We start from the raw sequence: 19,316 nt of genomic DNA, 5'->3' as shown, positions 1-19,316 counted from the left end.
AGCATTCCCCTAAGTGGGGGTTTTTGTTTTTTGTTTTTGAATTGTCACTATTAATCTGTGCTTCATATGAATTTCAAGAGCTTATTTTTATCCCAACATATATTTTATTTATTTATTTATTAGTCCAATTTGTATGCCCCCCTTCTCCGTAGACTCAGGGCAGCTTACAATGCATTATAGCAATAGCCTGCATACTTTTTTGTATATACCTGCTTATTAAGGCTTTCAGGCTCCCCTAAGCAGTGTTGTTCTATACAAAGTTGGCTTATTGCCCCCACAATCCGGGTCCTCAATTTACCTACCTTGAAAGGATGGAAGGCTGAGTCAACCTTGAGCCTAGTGAGATTCGAACTTGCAGTACTTGCAGGCAGCTGGCAGCTAAGTGCTAGCACTTAACCGTGCCGAGTTTCGCCGTGCTCTCAAAACTTTTCTATTTCAGCAAGCTGGCCTTTTAAATTTTTTAAATTTTTAAATTTGTGATTTTATAAATTGGGTGTTTAAATCTGTGTTTCGGCCGAAATATTTAATAATTTTAAGGGATTTTTTAAATATTTGTATTATCTGTATTTTATCTTGGCTGTTCACTGCCCTGAGTTCTTCGGGAGTAGGGCGGTATAGAAATTGATTAATAAATAAATAAATAAATAAATAAATAAATAAATAAATAAATAAATAAATAAATAAATAAATAAATAAATAAATAAATAAATAAATAAATAAAACAGCACTTTAGTCCGCATCACCGAGGTTCTTATATGCAGTCACAATGTCTACTGAGAGTTGTGCTAAACAAATACCTTCAGAGAACCAGCCACTTCTCAAAGCAAAGCAGCCACTCTAAATTATTTGATGAGAATGAATGAATAATAGACAAATTAGTAAATAATTGCATTTATGCTTAAAGCATCTCAAGTGCTGCTGTAAAAACCTAACAAAAGAAGTTAGCAACAGATGACAATTGCATAATATTAGCCACTCTTTATTCCAGTTATGACAAGTATTCCTTGACTTATAACCACAACTGAGCCCAAAATTTATGTTGCTAAGCAAGACAGTTGTTAAGTGAATTTTGCCCCATTTTACAACCTATCTTGCCACAGTGGTTAAGTGAATCACTGCAACTGTTAAGTTACTAACACAGTTGTTAAAGTGAATATGGCTTCCCCCATGGACTTTGCTTGTCAAAAAGTCGCAAAAGGTGATTGCCGAGATGGCGCAGTGGTTAGAGTGCAGTACTGCTAGCTGCAGTTCAGCAGCTCAAATCTCACCAGGCTCAAGGTTGACTCAGCCTTCCATCCTTCCAAGGTGGGTAAAATGAGGACCTAGATTGTTGGGGGAAATATGCTGACTCTGTAAACAGCTTAGAGAGGGCTGTAAAGCACTGTGAAGCGGTACATAAGTTTAAGTACTATTGCTATTGCTATCGCATGACCTTGGGACACTGCAACCATCATAAATATGTGTCAGTTGCCAAGGCCTTAAATTTTTATCACATGACCACAGGAATGCTGCAATGGTTGTAAATGGGAAAAACAGGGATAAGTCACTTTTTTCAGTGCTGTTGTAACTTCAAATGGTCACTAAATGAAGTGTTGTAAATCAAGGACTACCGGTACTATAAAAAGATAATGTACCATTGGTTTATGCCTAGCTCTTCCCCATCAGATATATTTTAAGAGTCTGTCGAGACTTCTTCCATGTCAGTGAAAGTGACCATCTGAATTCACCTCCCTGGTACTGTAAATGATAACAGAATCCAATGCAGATTTTCTTGGAAGGATATCCCCATTTTCTTTTGTGAGCTTATTCCCACCAAAATTAGACTTGCAATTAACCTTTGCCAAACTAAAACCAAAATTGTTGTAATAAATTTAATATTTATAGAAGAAAGTGAGCATAGAACATCAAGGAAATAAATGTAGAGTTGCTGATTTGATAAATAAATCATGGCAACTATTGTTTATTGCAGACGGAACTTCTATCGCACTGGTCAAGATCTCAACAATTGCAGCACTTGCCAGAACACCGCATGTATCATTTACAGGTACCTCCTATCAATGGGTAATTGTATATATCTGTTTCAAGATGCTCTATTATTAAGTATTCCATTCACGGGTATTGTGCTACAATCTTAAAGGCAGTAAATGATCCAATCTGGTTGTGGCTGAAGCCAATGATTAAGTGCCATTGATTTCACATAATTATAGTGTGGACAAAACTTAGGAAGGGGGGAAAAGAAACAGAAAAAAAAATCCTTTTTATAAGACATTTTTAAGAAGGAGCTGCTGATTTAAAACATTAAGGGAAACATTCAGACTATTTCATAAAAATAATATTTTTGAATTACAATTGCTAGAACAAAATAATAGTGTAAAAAAGGTTAGTTCCACTAATGACTTGTTTGACTCTTCTTTAGAAATTCAAGGACAGGGTTCACACAACTTATTCCTTAACTATGGGCTTGATAATAAAGGCACCGTTGGCTTGGTTGCACTAATTCATAACCAACCAACTTTGTTCATGCTATATGAACCTAGCCACTTAGTAATTTAAGGCTCTGTAAATTAAATCTCGGGTATCCAAAGCCTCTGTTTTACTCCATTTAGTATCAGAAAATACACAGATGAAGGTTGTATGAGTGGAATATTTTTAGACTAGACAGAACTTTGTCTTTGCTGTTTTCCTTGTCTTCATGTAGGACTCAGGTCATATAATCATGGTATCTAAAAATGCTGGATTTTGCCACCACAATTAAACATGCCTTATTTGTATATTTTGGGATTATGGTGGTTCTTAAATAAATCAAATGAAAAATTCCAGAAAAGAGTATATTAATTTCTGTATGAGAAGATTGGAAAATTAACCAATATTGAACAAATAAAAGAATTCATAAAATTGCTTTTTATCTCTCTGACAGCAGTCAATTAGGGAAAGCTGAAGTTTAAGTACGACCATTCTTCTAACAAGAGTTTATAATTAAGCAAAAGAGGAGTGGCATTGTATATCAAAGAAAAATTAGAACCTAAATTACTTTTTGAGGATGAAGATGGCAGGATTCTGATGGTGGAAATAAAAATTAACTTTAAACAAATACTTTTGATAGCAATATATGCACCAAATATAAATAATAACCTTCTTCAAAAAAAAAATAGAAAATATTGACTTCATATTAATTAATTCAGGGCATCATCAAGCATATAATTGAGCAAATATTATTTTCCTGAAATTCCACAATTTGGCAATTCTTGACAAAGGCACAGTTGGCTTAGTAAAACCAAACCAACTGTGTCTTTCACAAAATTTCAAACATTGTTAAGGAAATTAATGGAATAAAGGGCAGGTCTACTCATACATTGGTAAGTAGTTAAAACTGAAAAGAAAGAAAGTAACTATGCAAATAAATTGATAGTTACTGGTTATCCACTGTTGAAAAGAAAGCAGGTTATGTGGAAATTTAAAGTAAAGCAAAGTCTAGCCAAAAATTAACTGTATGATCAGTTTGAGGGTATATGATGCTATAAACACAGCAGATTTTTTACGTCAGTTACATTAATTAAATTAGCCTTCCACAATTAGGCTGAATGGGAATCCAGTCCAACATATTTGGAGTGCATCAAAGCACATTAAACTATCAAACAGATTTAGCATAATAAAAATTGGGATGTTTTATCATGCTATATAGGGTTTCTTTTTAGTCTCCAATTAAATTAAAAGGTATTCTTTCATGTTTATTTAGGAGAGTTTAAGAGAGACGATTTACCAAAGTATCTTCGATGGTTTACAGGATTAAAGTCAATAAAAATCAAGGATTAGTGAACTTTTAAAACCTGAAAAGGGAAATTAATCCCAAATTCTCCTAGTTATTTATGTTCACTAGACCAGGTGAGTTACTGGATGTGGGAAATGATTAATTCTTCTTTAAAGGAAGGCTAGTTGACTTGAAGGAAGCCCGTTAAAATCCCATTTGTCCCAAGAATGTTGATGTTGCTGTTATTTGTGATTGTTAGCTGCTGATGCATATCAAAAGGCCATCATTTTCCCTGAAATACCTTTTGGGAAAGATGCTACATCATAAGCACAAGTGATAAACTTTAAGTATAAATAATATTTCTAGGCTTTAAAAATGATGGCCACGCAAGAGAAATACCAGAGACATAGTCAAACTTTTATTGTTCTTCTCCCAAATGTCCTTTGAATGATAAAAATGCACTATAAATTTAGGAGAACATGCTGTAGCCCTGCTTCATTTCCTCTGCCTTGACATATATTCATAAGGAAGATATCAGTGTAATAGGATAAAGTTATCTGAATTCTCAGTGTGAAATTGTGAGATTAGGACTGCAGTCTCATGTATTTAAGTAACAGCACATACAAGACTGAGCTCGTTATTTTGCTCCCTTTTTGGGGCCTGAGTACAACATTGGGACATACTGTATAAAGAAAAAGGACTGGGACTCAAATAGTAACACCTTTATTTTCATCAATCTGACTCTGTATTTGCCCCCATGTGGATGCTGTGAGAACTGAGTTATAAATTATCTTTCAAATTTAGCCATTCTACGTGAGATGCTTCTTCACTTGGCTCTCAGATGGCCATTTTTAAAAATGTACCACCATCCCAATAGAGAGCATGCTTTGCTTTGATGTCTAAATTAATACTTAAATTGCAATATAAGATGCAGTTTAAGAATTAAAATTCATTAAGGAAGCATGCATGTTGTGAAACAGCTATAATTATTCCATGGTCCATGGAATCCTGATTCTCAAATTACTATTGTCATGTTACTAATATGAATGCAGGAACAAACTACTTGAACAAATAATTCATCGATCACCCAAAATCAGGCTGATAAGTGAAACCCCTTTTTGGTAGAAAATGTTCTGTATTAGGAAAGAAAGAAGATCCGTCACTCTGGAATCCCACTTCAATTAATATATCTGACAGTGGTTTCTCTGCCAGTTTATTGGAGAACATATAAACACAAATATATATTTGCAGTTTGTAGTGTGTGTCCTACTGAGGACAAAAATATAATTTTTTAATCTGGCTGTGCAATGTATTTCAGATTCACTTTTTAGAACCACATATCCTTTTTTCCAAAGAAACTGCATTGATTATTGCTACACTAAAACAACAAGCATCACCTGATCCTCTATATTTTCATACTAATCTCAAATTTCCCTTAGAAGAAAAGGATCAATATAGAAATGAAATAAATGAGAATAATAATCTCATGCATGTTTTATATTCCTTCGAGTCTGATGTTTTTTCTTTTCATAACCTTCTTGAAATGTAGACATACCTGTCATAAGAGTTGGACAGTATGTTTATGAACTAAAATTGGACAAATACATACCCTAAATAGAGGCAGGAATGAAATATATTTAGTTTGTACTTTAATGCAAATGTATCAGGTAGGCAATTTGCAAAGGAATTCATGAATCAAAATAGATTTATCTATCAGAGCACACAGGAGGCAGAAAAGGATAGTAGAAATCATTCCCTTCCATTGTTGGCAGGAAGAATAGGAAACTCCAAATTTTCTTTAGTTGTATATACATAGACATAGATGCTGAAAAATCTCATAGAACATCAGACTGAATATTCCTCACATTTAGATACTCCATGTATCCACAGAAGAAATTCATAGTCGCATCAATAGACAGAACGTTATATTTACAAACCAAAATTCATGGAAACAGCTGAAAGGCACACATAACTTACAATAAAAGAGTCCCTAGCAGGAGTCTTAGCATAATATCTAGTACAAGCACAACCATAAACTACCTGGCTATAAATTGGCAGATGAACTTACAGAGGAGCATATTTGTGTATATTTCATTCTTGGTTGTTCAGAAGTACTAATATAGATATCTTCAGGACATCCGGAGTTTTTCTAATCAGAAACAATATATTGTTATGATTATCTTTATAAAAAAGTATAAGGATGGAGTGTTTCATTGCCATCTGAACCACAAGGACAGCTTCTATTACTTTAAGAGATATTTTTGAATCTTCCTTTTACTACTCCTGAAGGAAGAATATTAAATTGGAATGCCCTGAGGCATTCTGGAGAAACTGAGCTGCTCAAGGTACTTTGCTGGCTTTGAATAACATGCTTGCCAATATTGTGGGGGTAGAAACTAATGTCTGTATGGTTAACATCTCTCAGTTTGGGCTTTAATAGACCCTTTGCCTCTCAGAACCCAGTTCTTTCAAGAGAGCTCATATTAATGCATTTTTTAAAAAAAAAAATCTCACATTTGCATTTCATGTGGATGTAAAACCGTCAGCGAGCACAGAAGTAACTAGGCTCTATTGAAGCAAAATCATCTTTGATTGCATAAGTTGCAGATACTACGCCATGTAAAATTTCACCCAAGGATCCAGTTTGAGGACAGATGAAATCACTTTTAATAACAGCAATTGACGCAATATGACTTTACGGATACAAATTGGCGAAAGCTATCTATTTAGGTGGCATATCCACACAATTACTGGTTTCATTTCCCCACAAAGGCTTCAGAAACATTTCCATACAGCCCACACAACTGTCCTCACTGTTGTCATCCTTGTCACACAAAGGATTCATGATTTGACCAATGGGGGAGTGCATATATTAGCATTCAGCACATGCCTCATTGTGTGTGTTTGCAGCTACAAAAAGCTGTTCTATGTTCATGTTCAATCTTCTGAAATGGTGACAAAACACCATGATGTTTTAATTTCAGAAGGGAGGACAAAGAATTGAGGACATGGAAAAAGGTTCCCAACAATGGAAAACCACCCACTCTATGGTACAGGAATACACAGTGTAGGTTGGTTCTTGCAGAATTTTCTACATTGCCATAGCAGAGTTAAAAGTTTTACTGACTCAGTTTAGAACACTTGGAGTAGGCCGCAAAATGTAGATATAGATCTGTGGCGCCAACTCTGGATCAGTATGTTAGATGTGAAAATCTTTGTTTCTTTCCTTCCTTCCTTCCTTCCTTCCTTCTTTCCTTCCTTCCTTCCTTCCTTCCTTCCTTCCTTCCTTCCTTCTTTCTCTTTCTCTCTTTCTTTCTCTCTCTTTTCTCTTTCTCTCTTTCTTTCTCATACAAAATACAAAAGCTAAAGCATCTCACCAATTAACTTCACTAGCAGACTTGCCTGTATCATGCACTACAAACAAACTATTTTTATCTGGAAGGTTTTATAGCCTTCCAGAAGAGCAAGTTAGAGCCACCTGGATCTCCAGAGGGAGTCTAATCATAGGGCAGGCACCACAATAAAGAAAGCATGTGTTTTGGGTGCAACAAAAAGGCACTATTTCACTGGGAAACACATGTACAACTGGGTATATCAGCATACTAATGACACTTCACTTTGTGACAATTATGACTTCATTCAACAGCTTTGTGTGGTTGCTAAATTGGAGTGAAGAGAAAGATAAACCCTAAAACCACCCCTCCCCCCAACATAGCAATCTAGTATCAGACCAATTCTTGTATAACACCAATTAGAATTGGTCTCAAGGAAGGAGTAAAACCATGTGTATCTCCAATTTCCAATCCTATACACTGCTACAAAAGGATACCAGCATTCAATAATTCTCTAATATCCAATGATATTAAATGCCAATGGAAATTCCAGGAAGGCCATACTGCCCAATCCTACATTCATCCACAACCACAAGCAATGCTCTCAGTGCTATGACCACTTGAAACCACAATATAAAGTGTCGAAATAATCTCTTTCCTTCAGGTGCTTTTGAAGCTGGAAGCCATGCATCCTTTCAGAAACCTTCATCGTAAAAAGGAAGATTGGACAAAAATTGTCCAGTAATATTGAATCCAGGCATGGCTTCTTCAGGAGTAGCAGTCCACTGCCTCTTTCAAAGCAGGTGAAGTCTTCCCTTTCCAAAAAAAAAAAAGAAGAAGAAGAAGAAGAAGAAGAAGAAGAAGAAGAAGAAGAAGAAGAAGAAGAAGAAGAAGAAGAAGAAGAAGAAGAAGAAGAAGAAGAAGAAGAAGAAGAAGAAGAAGAAGAAGAAGAAGGATTCATTACAGCTTGGATCCAACTGGATCCAACCACATGGCACCTCCTAGGAGGCATCAATCAACCAGGAGGAATATGGATTTAAAAAACAGATGGCAGAATAATAACTTTATTGTCATTGTACATGCATACACAGTATACCCATACAACGAAATTCACTTAACACCCAAAGACCAGGTCCAACACACATAACAATCCACAAACACACTCCCACCCAGCACTATTCCCCACCCTAAACCACCCAAATATCAGCACAACAGACCAAGTAATGCTGTCCAACAGCTCACTGATGGTGGCCCTTTAGTTCATTGTTGAGTGCAATTATAGCTCTGGGATAAAAACTATTCAGAAAACGTGTGGTCCGAGTTTTAATTGTTCTGTATTTTCTGCCAGAAGGCAACAGTCCAAAAAGATTGTAAACAGTATGTGAAGAGTCTCTGAGAATGTTATGCAACTTTCTCAAACAGTGAGATTTGAAGATGTCGTCCAGGGCTGGTACCTGGAGTCTGATGATATTCTGGCAGTTTTAATGATTCTCTGTAGAGCTTTTTTGTCCGCTACAGTACTCATGGCCCTAATGATCCTGTCCATTTCTCCAAGTCCAACAGGTTGAAACTCTTCTCAGATAATTAAGCAAGTCTGTACTTCAATCAATTCCCTAGGATCTGCCCAACCAGCATATAGGTCCAAGCAAATCCAAGCAACGTTATTCAGTAGATCCTTGGCTAAACTTCTAGAAGATTCTTCTTCTTCTTTGGTTGACCTTAATTAGTTGAACTGAGTCAAAAAAATTCTTTTCAACCAGTTCATGTACAACACTAGGTGTCTTGTGGTGTTAATCCAACCAAGCGTCAATAAGCAATAGTTTGTTATAATGTATAAATGAGTAATATTTTCTTGTAATTTATAAAACAAATAATCTGGATAGATTTCATATGCATGCTATTATATATAACATAGCAATTTTAAGTTTAATGATCTGATTTTGATATAATGCTAAACCTATTTAGTGTTTCAATACTTTTTTTTAAACTCAAGTTTTAAAGATACCACCCAATCTTTTCTTTCTTTGGAACATATTTATAGATGAGTTTTTAATATATTGATTTGCGGATTAATCTGGCCACAGTTTTTTCAGACATCTGAATAAAACCTAGAGATAGCTTAAATTGTGTTTTATTGAAAAATATCAGAATCAACCATTTTTATATAGGCTTGTTGAAATAAACATAATTTAAATTAAATTGTCCTTTTTGGTGTAATATCGAATTGTAGTTTACTTCAACCTACCAGAAGATGCTTAACATTTCTGCTTGTAGTATGTTCTACAGAGACAAAGTTGTATTTGAATATAAATATAAATTAAACTAATTTCTGTAATACTAGATCATTATTTAGCTTTCTATCAATGTAACCAATGTTCTACCTACACAATATTCAGCTTAGTAATTTTAAAGATGAATGTTTAAAAATCCAATATTAAAATCCAAGATATGATATCATTTATTATACAGTTCTTACTTTCATATTTACAGTTTATAGTCAAGGTAAGTCAGTATCTGCTTATAAAATTAATTTTATAAGACTCATATTTAATGAGAAATGTTTCATTATTAATTAAAATAACTTTTGAAACTGGACTACTTTCTACTACTTTGTTTTATATTCTTACATTTAATAGAGTAGGTTCACTAATGTAGACCTGTCAGTTATTTATGAATAATAATAAATCTGATATTTGCATGGTCATAAAGGGAAGAGCCACAGCCTTTAGATTAATATAACCTGGAGACTTGCAAATGTGACCTAAGAGTGAGAAAACAGGAATAAATGATGTAGAAATCTTTATTTCTAAAAACTTACACTGATAAATGTATGATAATGAGAAATTAGAAGGAAAAAAAAAACAATATGAAAATGTCCAGAAAGAAAAATAATGGCAAGAAACTTTAAACAACAACCTAGGTAAAAATAAAGTAAAATAAAGTAGCACTGGGGAAATGACAGCTGATTTGAGATAATTATGATTTTAAAAAAAAAACCTGAAACAATTCTTTTGCAAACAAGCTGGAAACAAATGGTGAAAGGTGTATAAAAAATAAAACTGAATCTTAGTAAGAAAAGAAATGACAAGGAATAGCACGTGCATGTTACATTTATTTTATATTATTTATTCTCATCTGGTAATGGCTTTTGTTTCTGATTATAAATAAATCATTTAAAAAAAATTATCTGTGCATGCATTTGTGTGTGCACAGAAACATGAGTCTTTGTGCCTCACAAAGCAGATCTTGTAGAGCAGGAATGTCAAACTCAAGGCCCGCAGGCTGAATCTGGGCCATGGGGTGCTTAAATCTAGCCTGTGGGGCCACTCTGGAAATATCAAAGATCTAGCCTGCAGTGCCTCTGCCAGCCAAAACAGGCCATGGCGGGACATGTGCAGCCCCTGGCAGCCCATTTTCAGCCTCTTCGGCCTCCAGCAACACTCTGCCAACCAAAAACAGGCCACATGGAGGCCATGTGTTGCCCCTGCACAGGCCATTTTTGACCTGCAGAGTGCTGCAGGAGGATTGGATTGAACTGGATTACAATTATGTGGCCTCAAGCTATCCAGCCTGATCTGGATAGAAAATAAGCAACAGCCTATGTTAATAAAGGTAAAGGTAAAGATTCCCCTCACACATATGTGCTAATCGATCCTGACTCTAGGGGGCAGTGCTCATCTCCATTTCAAAGCCAAAGATGTCTCCATGGTCATGTGGCCGGCATGACTAAACACCAAAGGTGCACAGAATGCTGTTACCTTCCCACCAAAGATGGTCCCTATTTTTCTACTTGCATTTTTTATGTTCTTTCAAACTGCTAGGTTGGCAGAAGCTGGTACAAGTAACGGGAGCTCACCCTGTTACGTGGCACTAGGGATTTGACACGTTGAACTGTCGACCTTTCGATCGACAAGCTCAGCGTCTTAGCCACTGAGCCACCATGTCCCTTATATGTTAATACTACAGTTTCATGCCATATTTTTACATACTGTAGATCCATTTGGTCTACAATCAATCTATAATTGACAGCCATTTCTATTTACTATCCTGGAAATTTACCTCTGCTGTTAGATCTTGTATTATCATATTATTTATGCTATTGTATTTTTATTATTAGTTAAATAATAAAAATACAATACTATAAATAGCTTTTTTGCCTGGAAAAGCAGTTTACTATTAAACAATGAGATATAAATTTAGAATTTAGAAAGAAATTTAGAAAGAAAAAGTTTAGTGGAGTATGAAGAATAAGTAATAAACGTTTGCCAGTAATAGTTGGTAGAAGAGATAGGAAAATGGTTCTGGTAAAGAACTGTGGAAAGAAAGAAGATAAGGGAGAAAAATGCATCTTGAGCCTGTGTCAAATGCCCACCATGGCAAGGCCACCCCAGCCACGCACATCATGATCACGCCTACCCCCGGCCACCACCACCCGGCCCTCTGAGGTCAAACACAACCCTGTTGTGAAATCCCTCAATGAAATCAAGTTTGACACCCCTGTTGTAGAGGAACCATCTATAAATAAACCCTTTTAGAGAAAGAAAAATGAAAGGCATTTTATATTTAAGAGAAAAAATAAAATATATTGAACTAGAAGATGCATATAAAGTGAAGTTGTTGATAAAGGTCTAATTAAATGGTATAATCCTAAAGGTGAAAGGAAAGCTTTGAAGTTGAAAGCAATCACAGTTAACCCCTGGCTGAGAGTAAACAATGGATGCCATGCAAGCCATCTGGAAGAAAATAGCTCAGAATTTAAGAAGCAAATGAAATATATGCAGTGTAACAAAAACATATCAAAACATTGCATTAAATGCCTATGCTGAGATTTAAACAGCTTGTAAGAAAAATATGTTGGGATAAAATAAGCAGCAAATACCAGTAATTATAATAAACCCAGGGGTTGTATATACAAGACATTGGAAGAAAATCAAAATCAGTTGCATAAAAATGCAGGATGTTATGAACCTTGCTTTACTACTAAATGAGCCAAACACTTACCACTGAAGTGAGATAAGTGAACTGGAAGTAATAAAATCAAAGACACTGTATTAAGTCTGAATTTATTTATCTATTATGCAATCATAAAAAAAAAAATAGCCAACAAAAGCTATTGGTACGGGATTAAAAAAGTAAAAGAGCAGGAGCCATGAGTCCAAGATGATGCCAAATTGCACATCAGCTCTGACTGGTAATGTACATCCCCAGGCAGAATTAAACATGGATAAGCTATTTATTAGAGCTATTTAGTCTTATCAGGGTTGAGTCAAAGCATTTTTCCCCATCCAGATCCCCATAGACTTCAGGCACTGGGAAAGGACCCTGATGATAGGAAGGCCCATTGTTCTACACAATGAAATATGTGTGAAAATATATGTCCAGATTCGCCTTGTACGCCAGTTGCGCCCTTCTTGGACCAAGATGCTCTACGCACTGTTACTCATGCGCTGGTCACCTCCTGTCTTGACTACTGCAACGCTCTCTACCTAGGGCTGCCCTTGAAAACCACTCGAAGGCTTCAGCTGGTGCAGAATGCGGCCACACGGGTTGTGATGGGAGAGTCCCGACACTCCCATGTTACACCCCTCCTGCACGACTTGCATTGGTTACCGGTTGCCCTTCGGGTGAGGTTCAAGGTGCTGGTTATTACCTACAAAGCCCTTCATGGCCTAGGCCCGGGATATTTGTTGGACCCTCTGCAGCCAGCGACAATCTCCAATCGCCCGGTGCGTTCCCACAGACAGGGTCTCCTCAGAGTGCCGTCGGCCAGACAGTGTCGGCTGATGACCCCCAGGGGGAGAGTTTTCTCTGTGGGTGCACCCACCCTCTGGAACCAGCTTCCTTTGGAGCTCCGGATGGCCCCTGACCTTCGCTCGTTCCGCCGCATTTTGAAGACCTGGTTGTTCCGCAGCCTGGACTGATGATGGGGGGGGGGGTGTTAATGAATTTTTAAATTGTTTTAAATTGGGATTTTAATTTTATATTGGCAGGAATTATGCATTTTACCGTTGTGAGCCGCCCTGAGTCCTCGGAAATAGGGCGGCATATAAATTGCATAAAATAAATAAATAAATAAATAAATAAATATGTGAAAGTATATATAGGTGGCTCAGTTGTTAAGACACTGAGCTTGTCGATCAGAAAGGTTGGCAGTTTGGTGGTTCGAATCCCCAGTACAAGTCTCCTGTGTGAGCAGGGGGTTGGACTAGATGACCACCAAGGTCCCTTCCAATTCTGTTACTGTTAAAACTACCCTTATCTTATTTTCCATATGCATATGCATTGTGAGCTCTTCGGGAATCAAGAGCTCTTAAATTTTGATGTTTAGAAGAGTCAATATATATATTTTTTTCTGTTTTAGATCCATTAGAATTTGAAAGACAAGCATGATTCAAAAGATTCAGATTATCCATAACTTTATTTTGTGTTTGGCTGCCTGAAATTTGTTGTAACTATCTAATTATCCATTCAGAATCTTCTAGGTCTCTTGATTTATTTTTTCTTTCCTACGTTGTATCTGCGTTCATTATTTCTCTTTAGGCTAGAGAATCCTGCTTTGCTTTTGCTCAGCTTTGAGACTGAAATGATAAGACTATCGCAGAAGTTGTTCTGCATTTTTAATGAAATAATGAAATGGGGCTAGAGTCCATAATCACCACCACGCATTTCTTCCAGGCCAGAGAATTAACTTCATAAAATTGCTGGCTCTCTGTCAGAGTGGTCAGATTGCATGGTATAAAGGAAAAAAAAGAACATTCCAGAATTTTCCAGAACATTCTTTACCAGAACAGTAGTTCTGCATATAAATGTAACTATATATTTATATACATATAAATTTTAATAAACTTAAACTTAAACTATATATTTGCTGGACTAATGGCAATGAAAATCAAGCATATAATTGCTATATGAATTAGCCGTTCTAAGTTTCTAGTGTACACCATATTATTAGACTGTGTCTAAATAAAGATCGGAGGAATTTATATTTTGATTCACAACCACTGTGAAGTATACCTCTTTAAAAAAAATTTTACAAAATGAAGCCTGCTCTCCCCTTTCCTTAGAAAAGATAATTAAAATAAGTTTTGCTCTGTTCTAAGTCCATTAAATTTGTCCCCATGGTCCACTTAATCATCCCCTTATCCACTTATTCATCCCATCCCACCTCCAGAGTTTTACTTCCCCACTTTTTATTTTTAACTTTAAATGATTATTTGCATTAATATATTATTCTCTTTGCTGAAGAGATAGATTGAAGTATTCTTCTTTTCTGCAGCATGATTACCACTTTTCCTTGCCTACATGGGTAAAATAAATCTATGTGCTTTTTGAATTTGAATACTTATTTGAGCTAACAATTCCCCATCGCATGCAATTTTGAGTGAAAGTTTAGCTAATTGCTCCCTGTTTATCAGTTAAAAATAGCTATTTACAAATGAATGAAAACTGCTAAATCTGCTATGCAAAGGTCACATCTCCATGGAAAAGTTTCCTTGTTCTCATGGTAGTCGTAAAAATATTCTTTGCTTTCTTGATTTACTTTGCTATTGATTGCCATCGCCCTCTTAACAATTATAGATTATCTATTGTCCCCCTTCCACAATTGTTTTGTAAGCCACAATGAAAATAAATCACAATATCTCCATCTAAAAATATGTATATTTCTACCATGTTTCCCTGAAAATAAGACCCTGTCTTATATATTTTTGAACCCTGAAATAAGAGCTTGGCTTTATTGTCATGCGCTCAAAAGCCCAATTGGGCTTATTATCAGGGGTTGTCTTATTTTGGGGGAAACAGGGTATCTGCAGCATTGGAAAGTATTTTGGTTATGATCGATAGCCCTGGCATTTTATCCCCACTCAACTTTCTCTAAATTACCTTCCTCTGACAAACTTAACATCATGTAGGGGAGCTTTATATCTTCACTTGATGTTTTCTCTTTAAAATAAAAATCTATACTGGAAAAACAGAACTGCTTCAAAATCTATCAACCCTGAAAATTAACCCCAGGCTTTTCCTGGTTCATTTGGTCTCTCATTTATAGCATGGCAAATATTCTAGAGCAAAAACCAACTTTCATTAAAGTGATTGGTCCTTTCCCATCTGAGACTCCCTGTGATTTTAATTATCTTCTTTATTGTCCCCAACCATTTAGGTTGCTTCTCCTCATTAGGCTTACAGGTCATCCAGACAGTTGGTACCGTTTAGGTCAATTTTAAATCATATGTTTAATGATTACTGGGGGAATTTGTGTTCAGTTGTGACAGCAGTTATTTAGTAACCCAGAAAGATGATGCTGCAGGTTTCAGTCTGCAAATAATAAGTAAATGTAGATTGTTAACTCTTTCCTCTGGAGTAAATGCTTCAAAAAGGAAATCACCAAACTAGGGAGTTTTTGAAAGGAAACAAGAATGGATACTGATTACTGACACTTGTTTGTTTACAAAATTAGAATAACAAATATAACCAAAAATATGCATAACAACAGTATAACCCTAATTAACAAAGGACAGCCAAACTGTCATACCGTGAAGATACATTGATAAGTCTCAGTGTATCTTTGCAGTATGACATTTGACTAGCCAACTTAATTATCTTAACTCAGACTTAATTATCTGAGTTTGGGTTGCAGAAAAGGCATATTAAGGGATGTTTCTCTCGGGGAAAATCCTTAAGAGGTTTTTTCTTTTTCTTCAACCTTAGAACAGCCTCTCAAATACATTGGTGACCTCATTCATTCAATACATAAACAAGTTGATCAAATGGGCAAAACTGGCCAAAGAGGTGAGATGGCATATTTATAGTTTAAGAAAAAGAACTGCTTCGTTTAAATAGATTTATTTAATTAATCAGTCAAGGATGTCTGCAGGGTATGGTCAAAGAATGAAGAGGGTAGTCATGGAGGTTCAGTACATAACTTCCACCACACTGTTGCAATTGCCATCTTGACTTTTTTGTCCACACATTGTATACATCCCCTATAATGAATCCTGGTTACTAAATTACTACAACAGTAGTCCCAAAAGATGGCAAATGAAGGAAAATATTTTATAACACACTGAGAAAAACTATATTTTAAATGTTACTGCTGGCTATAGTAACAGCCCTGTGGTGGAATGTAGTCTGAATTCCCAGGAGGGTTGGGCTGCATTCCAGAGGCAAAAAGGCAGTGGAGCTTGAAAAGTCTGATAGGGAGGAAGAGGGTTTGTTCCACTCTAACAATTCTCAGAGTATATCTATAATTATGCAAATAGTTGCTTTTGTTTGGCAAGATCTCTATCTATAAGGGAGAAACAACAAATAAATACTAAACTAGATGCTATTCACATGTTTTTTAAATAGTTATTTATTAAATTTTTAATGCTGCCCATCTCCCCTACAAGGGGAATCTTTTTCTTGGTTCCCGGGGGCTTGACAAATCCAGAACTAAATGATCTAATAAGCATAGGTATATTTTTTTTCAAAAACTAAAAGAAAAAATCCTTCAGAGCAGTGGTGAAATCCTCTGCGGATTGCCACCAGTTTGCTGCCTGCGTGCCAGATGCATGCAACACTCACACACATGCACAGTGCCAAATGCATGCTGTGCACACATGCGCAGTACACATCAAGTGCACACTGCATATGCATGCATCCACTTCGAAAAAGGAGGCTTAACAAGGTAAGTGGAACAATGAGGGGGAACAGCTGTGCCACACGATTTAGATTTGCTAGAAAGCAAGATAAATTATGCGGCACAGCTGATCATCAGAAATACCAGTTCAGATGAACTGGTAGCTTTTTTTTACTACCTGTTTGCCTGAACCGGTAGCCTTTATCACTACTGGTTCACGTGAACCGGTGTGAACCGGTAGCATTTCACCCCTGCTTCAGAGCAAGTAACTGTTGTGCTTCTATGTGCAATGGGTAGATTAAGCTGGTAATTTTGAGAGCAGGAAGCAAATCTTAGCAATAAGTAAACATGCCCAGGATTTCCTACAAAAATAATTAATTATCTCTTTATTTAACTTTTGATTGATGTTAACATGATTCATCTAGTTAAATTCTCTCTATACCAAGAATTGGTATTGAAATTACAAGGTCAATGTTTCCATAGGAACAAAACCAGCATATAGTTTTCTGTTGAATCATATTAATGAGAAGAGAAAGAAAATACCCTTAAGACTTGCAATTATGCTTACTATAAACATAAGGGAGAATTTGCCATCTAATTAGCTTCAGAGGGGCAGCAAGTAAGAATTGTTAAGGATGCTAAATGTAACATTTGAAGGAAGCAGAAAAGTTGGCTTGAGCAAATTTTTAATTAAGAAATTGTGCTCGGTGTGTGTGTATGTGTTTCCCTGGATATTTAATAGCCAGCAGTATTCAGATTACATTAACCCAATAAATATACAGAGGGAGGGCGTGATTAGTTAAGATTAAAGCAAATGCAAATACAAAAAGAGATCATTTTCCTGAAATTTACAAGTTTTTAATTACCTCAAAGTGAAAATCTACTTCACTATTTTTCAGATTTCTAGGTACTAAATTAAATTGTGGATTCACATCGCTTTCTATGAGAAAAACAGGAATAGCAACCTGAACCCCACAACCCCATACAGCCCCACTTTTGCAGTTCGTGGAGCCCCATAGACAAAAAGTAATGGTATAATATTCTGTCATTTTTCAGGCAGACACTAAAGAAAACAAATTATGTGTACTCCCTAAAAGAGTTCCCAAAAATCCTAGGGGAAAAAAAAAAATCAAAACTCCTGGCACTCTCCATGTTCGCAACATAAGCCAACCCATTATAGTTCTCCCCTTGACTATATTAAGTGTGGTCCCTGAGCCCCCCGACATTACCCACCCTATAATGAAATAGAAGCTTGTGTGAAGTAGCATAAGAATCGTAATTCATTACACTCAAGCCCTTTAAAAGTCAAGGTTCTGTTCTCCATGTTGGCCAAACAACTTTTCCTATGAAAAATGCACATTGCTGCTGGACTTTTCCCATTTTAACTCATGCTGGCAGCATTTCTTATTCCAGGTGGTAAATCTGAAGATGTTTTTTCCAAATGCTCCTTCTGGACCTGTGATCTGGACCCTGACTGAAGAATTCAAATCAATGAGCACAATTTAAAATGGTTTGAGAAGGGGAAAAAAGAGAGAGAGAGAGATGCACTAGGATAACATTGATAGAACAAAGATTCACCCTACCTAGTTCAGAAGCAGTGTATGAACATTGTTAAGACTCATGTTCATAAGCTTTATATATATTCATATATTATCCAATATCAGAAGTATATGAAAGAAAGTCTCAAATGAATGAATTGGGTCCAAGATTCTAGCTACTAAGCCTTATAGAACTGAGTACTGACTGTCTGACTGTCTGTCTGTCTGTCTGTCTTCTGTCTGTCTGTCTATCTGTCTGTCTATCTATCTATCTATCTATCTATCTATCTATCTATCTATTTATCTACCATATCTATCTGTCTATCATCTATCTTAGTTAAATGAGGTACAAACTGATCTATTTCCATAAATTATACATTACTAACCAAATACGGTATATATGTAAGAACAGTGGATTGGTTGAAGATACAAATATGTATAGCACTCTGTATAATGAATTCAGCTTCATTGTTTATGAACTTGATAAAATTTACACAGGTATTCCAGAGCATATCTCTATTGTTAACATGGTGAGACATTTTAGGCATTTGTGCATATCTTTGTTTAGTATACACACTTGTCCAAAGTAGCTTTCTAATATTGCCATTTCTGCATGAATTTTAAATCTGGGTTTCAGCTTTCTGAATTCTAGTATATATTGCAATTTGAATGTTCATATATATTCAGAAAGTTCCATATTTATTACTTTAACAGTCTCATGAATTTCTCAGTACACCTAAAGCATAGTGGATAACCAGTGGTGGTATTGACTTACCTTCGCTAGTGGTTCGCAAATGTGAGCGCATGTGTGTGTGCTCACTTTGCTCATGTGCGACACCTCTGTGCATGCGCAGAGCATCAAAAACGGGACGTGATTACATCTAGGCAAGTGGACAGAGCCTCCCACAGCGACCGCTACCGGTTCGCCCAAACCAGATAGAACCGGCTAAATACCACCACTGTGGATAACATAGTCCGTTGATTCATAGAGACATACTCTTTTGTAGTTTATAGAAATGGTATATCAGGGATATTTAAAAAATTTAGGTGAGTGTTTGTCAGGATTAAGAGCAAAACATTTT

The 19,316-nt window shown here is 36.0% G+C and overlaps 2 protein-coding genes across 2 annotated transcripts in view; one reads left to right on the top strand and one right to left on the bottom strand.

Annotated features, from left to right (window-relative positions):
• The window catches only part of DOCK2 (dedicator of cytokinesis 2), a 306,359-nt gene that overhangs the window by 177,242 nt on the left and 109,801 nt on the right, over positions 1–19,316 (bottom strand). The gene's annotated exons all lie outside the window — the stretch shown is intronic.
• The window catches only part of INSYN2B (inhibitory synaptic factor family member 2B), a 32,662-nt gene that overhangs the window by 6,466 nt on the left and 6,880 nt on the right, over positions 1–19,316 (top strand). The window contains exon 2 of the mRNA XM_034406054.3: positions 1,970–2,044. Within this exon, the coding sequence (XP_034261945.1) occupies positions 1,970–2,044 (75 nt within the window). The remainder of the gene's footprint in view (positions 1–1,969; positions 2,045–19,316) is intronic.

The sequence above is a fragment of the Pantherophis guttatus genome, chromosome 2 (assembly GCF_059756535.1).
Source record: "Pantherophis guttatus breed Tessera chromosome 2, ASM5975653v1, whole genome shotgun sequence".
NCBI lineage: Eukaryota > Metazoa > Chordata > Lepidosauria > Squamata > Colubridae > Pantherophis > Pantherophis guttatus.
This window is presented reverse-complemented; position numbering and strand designations above follow the sequence as displayed.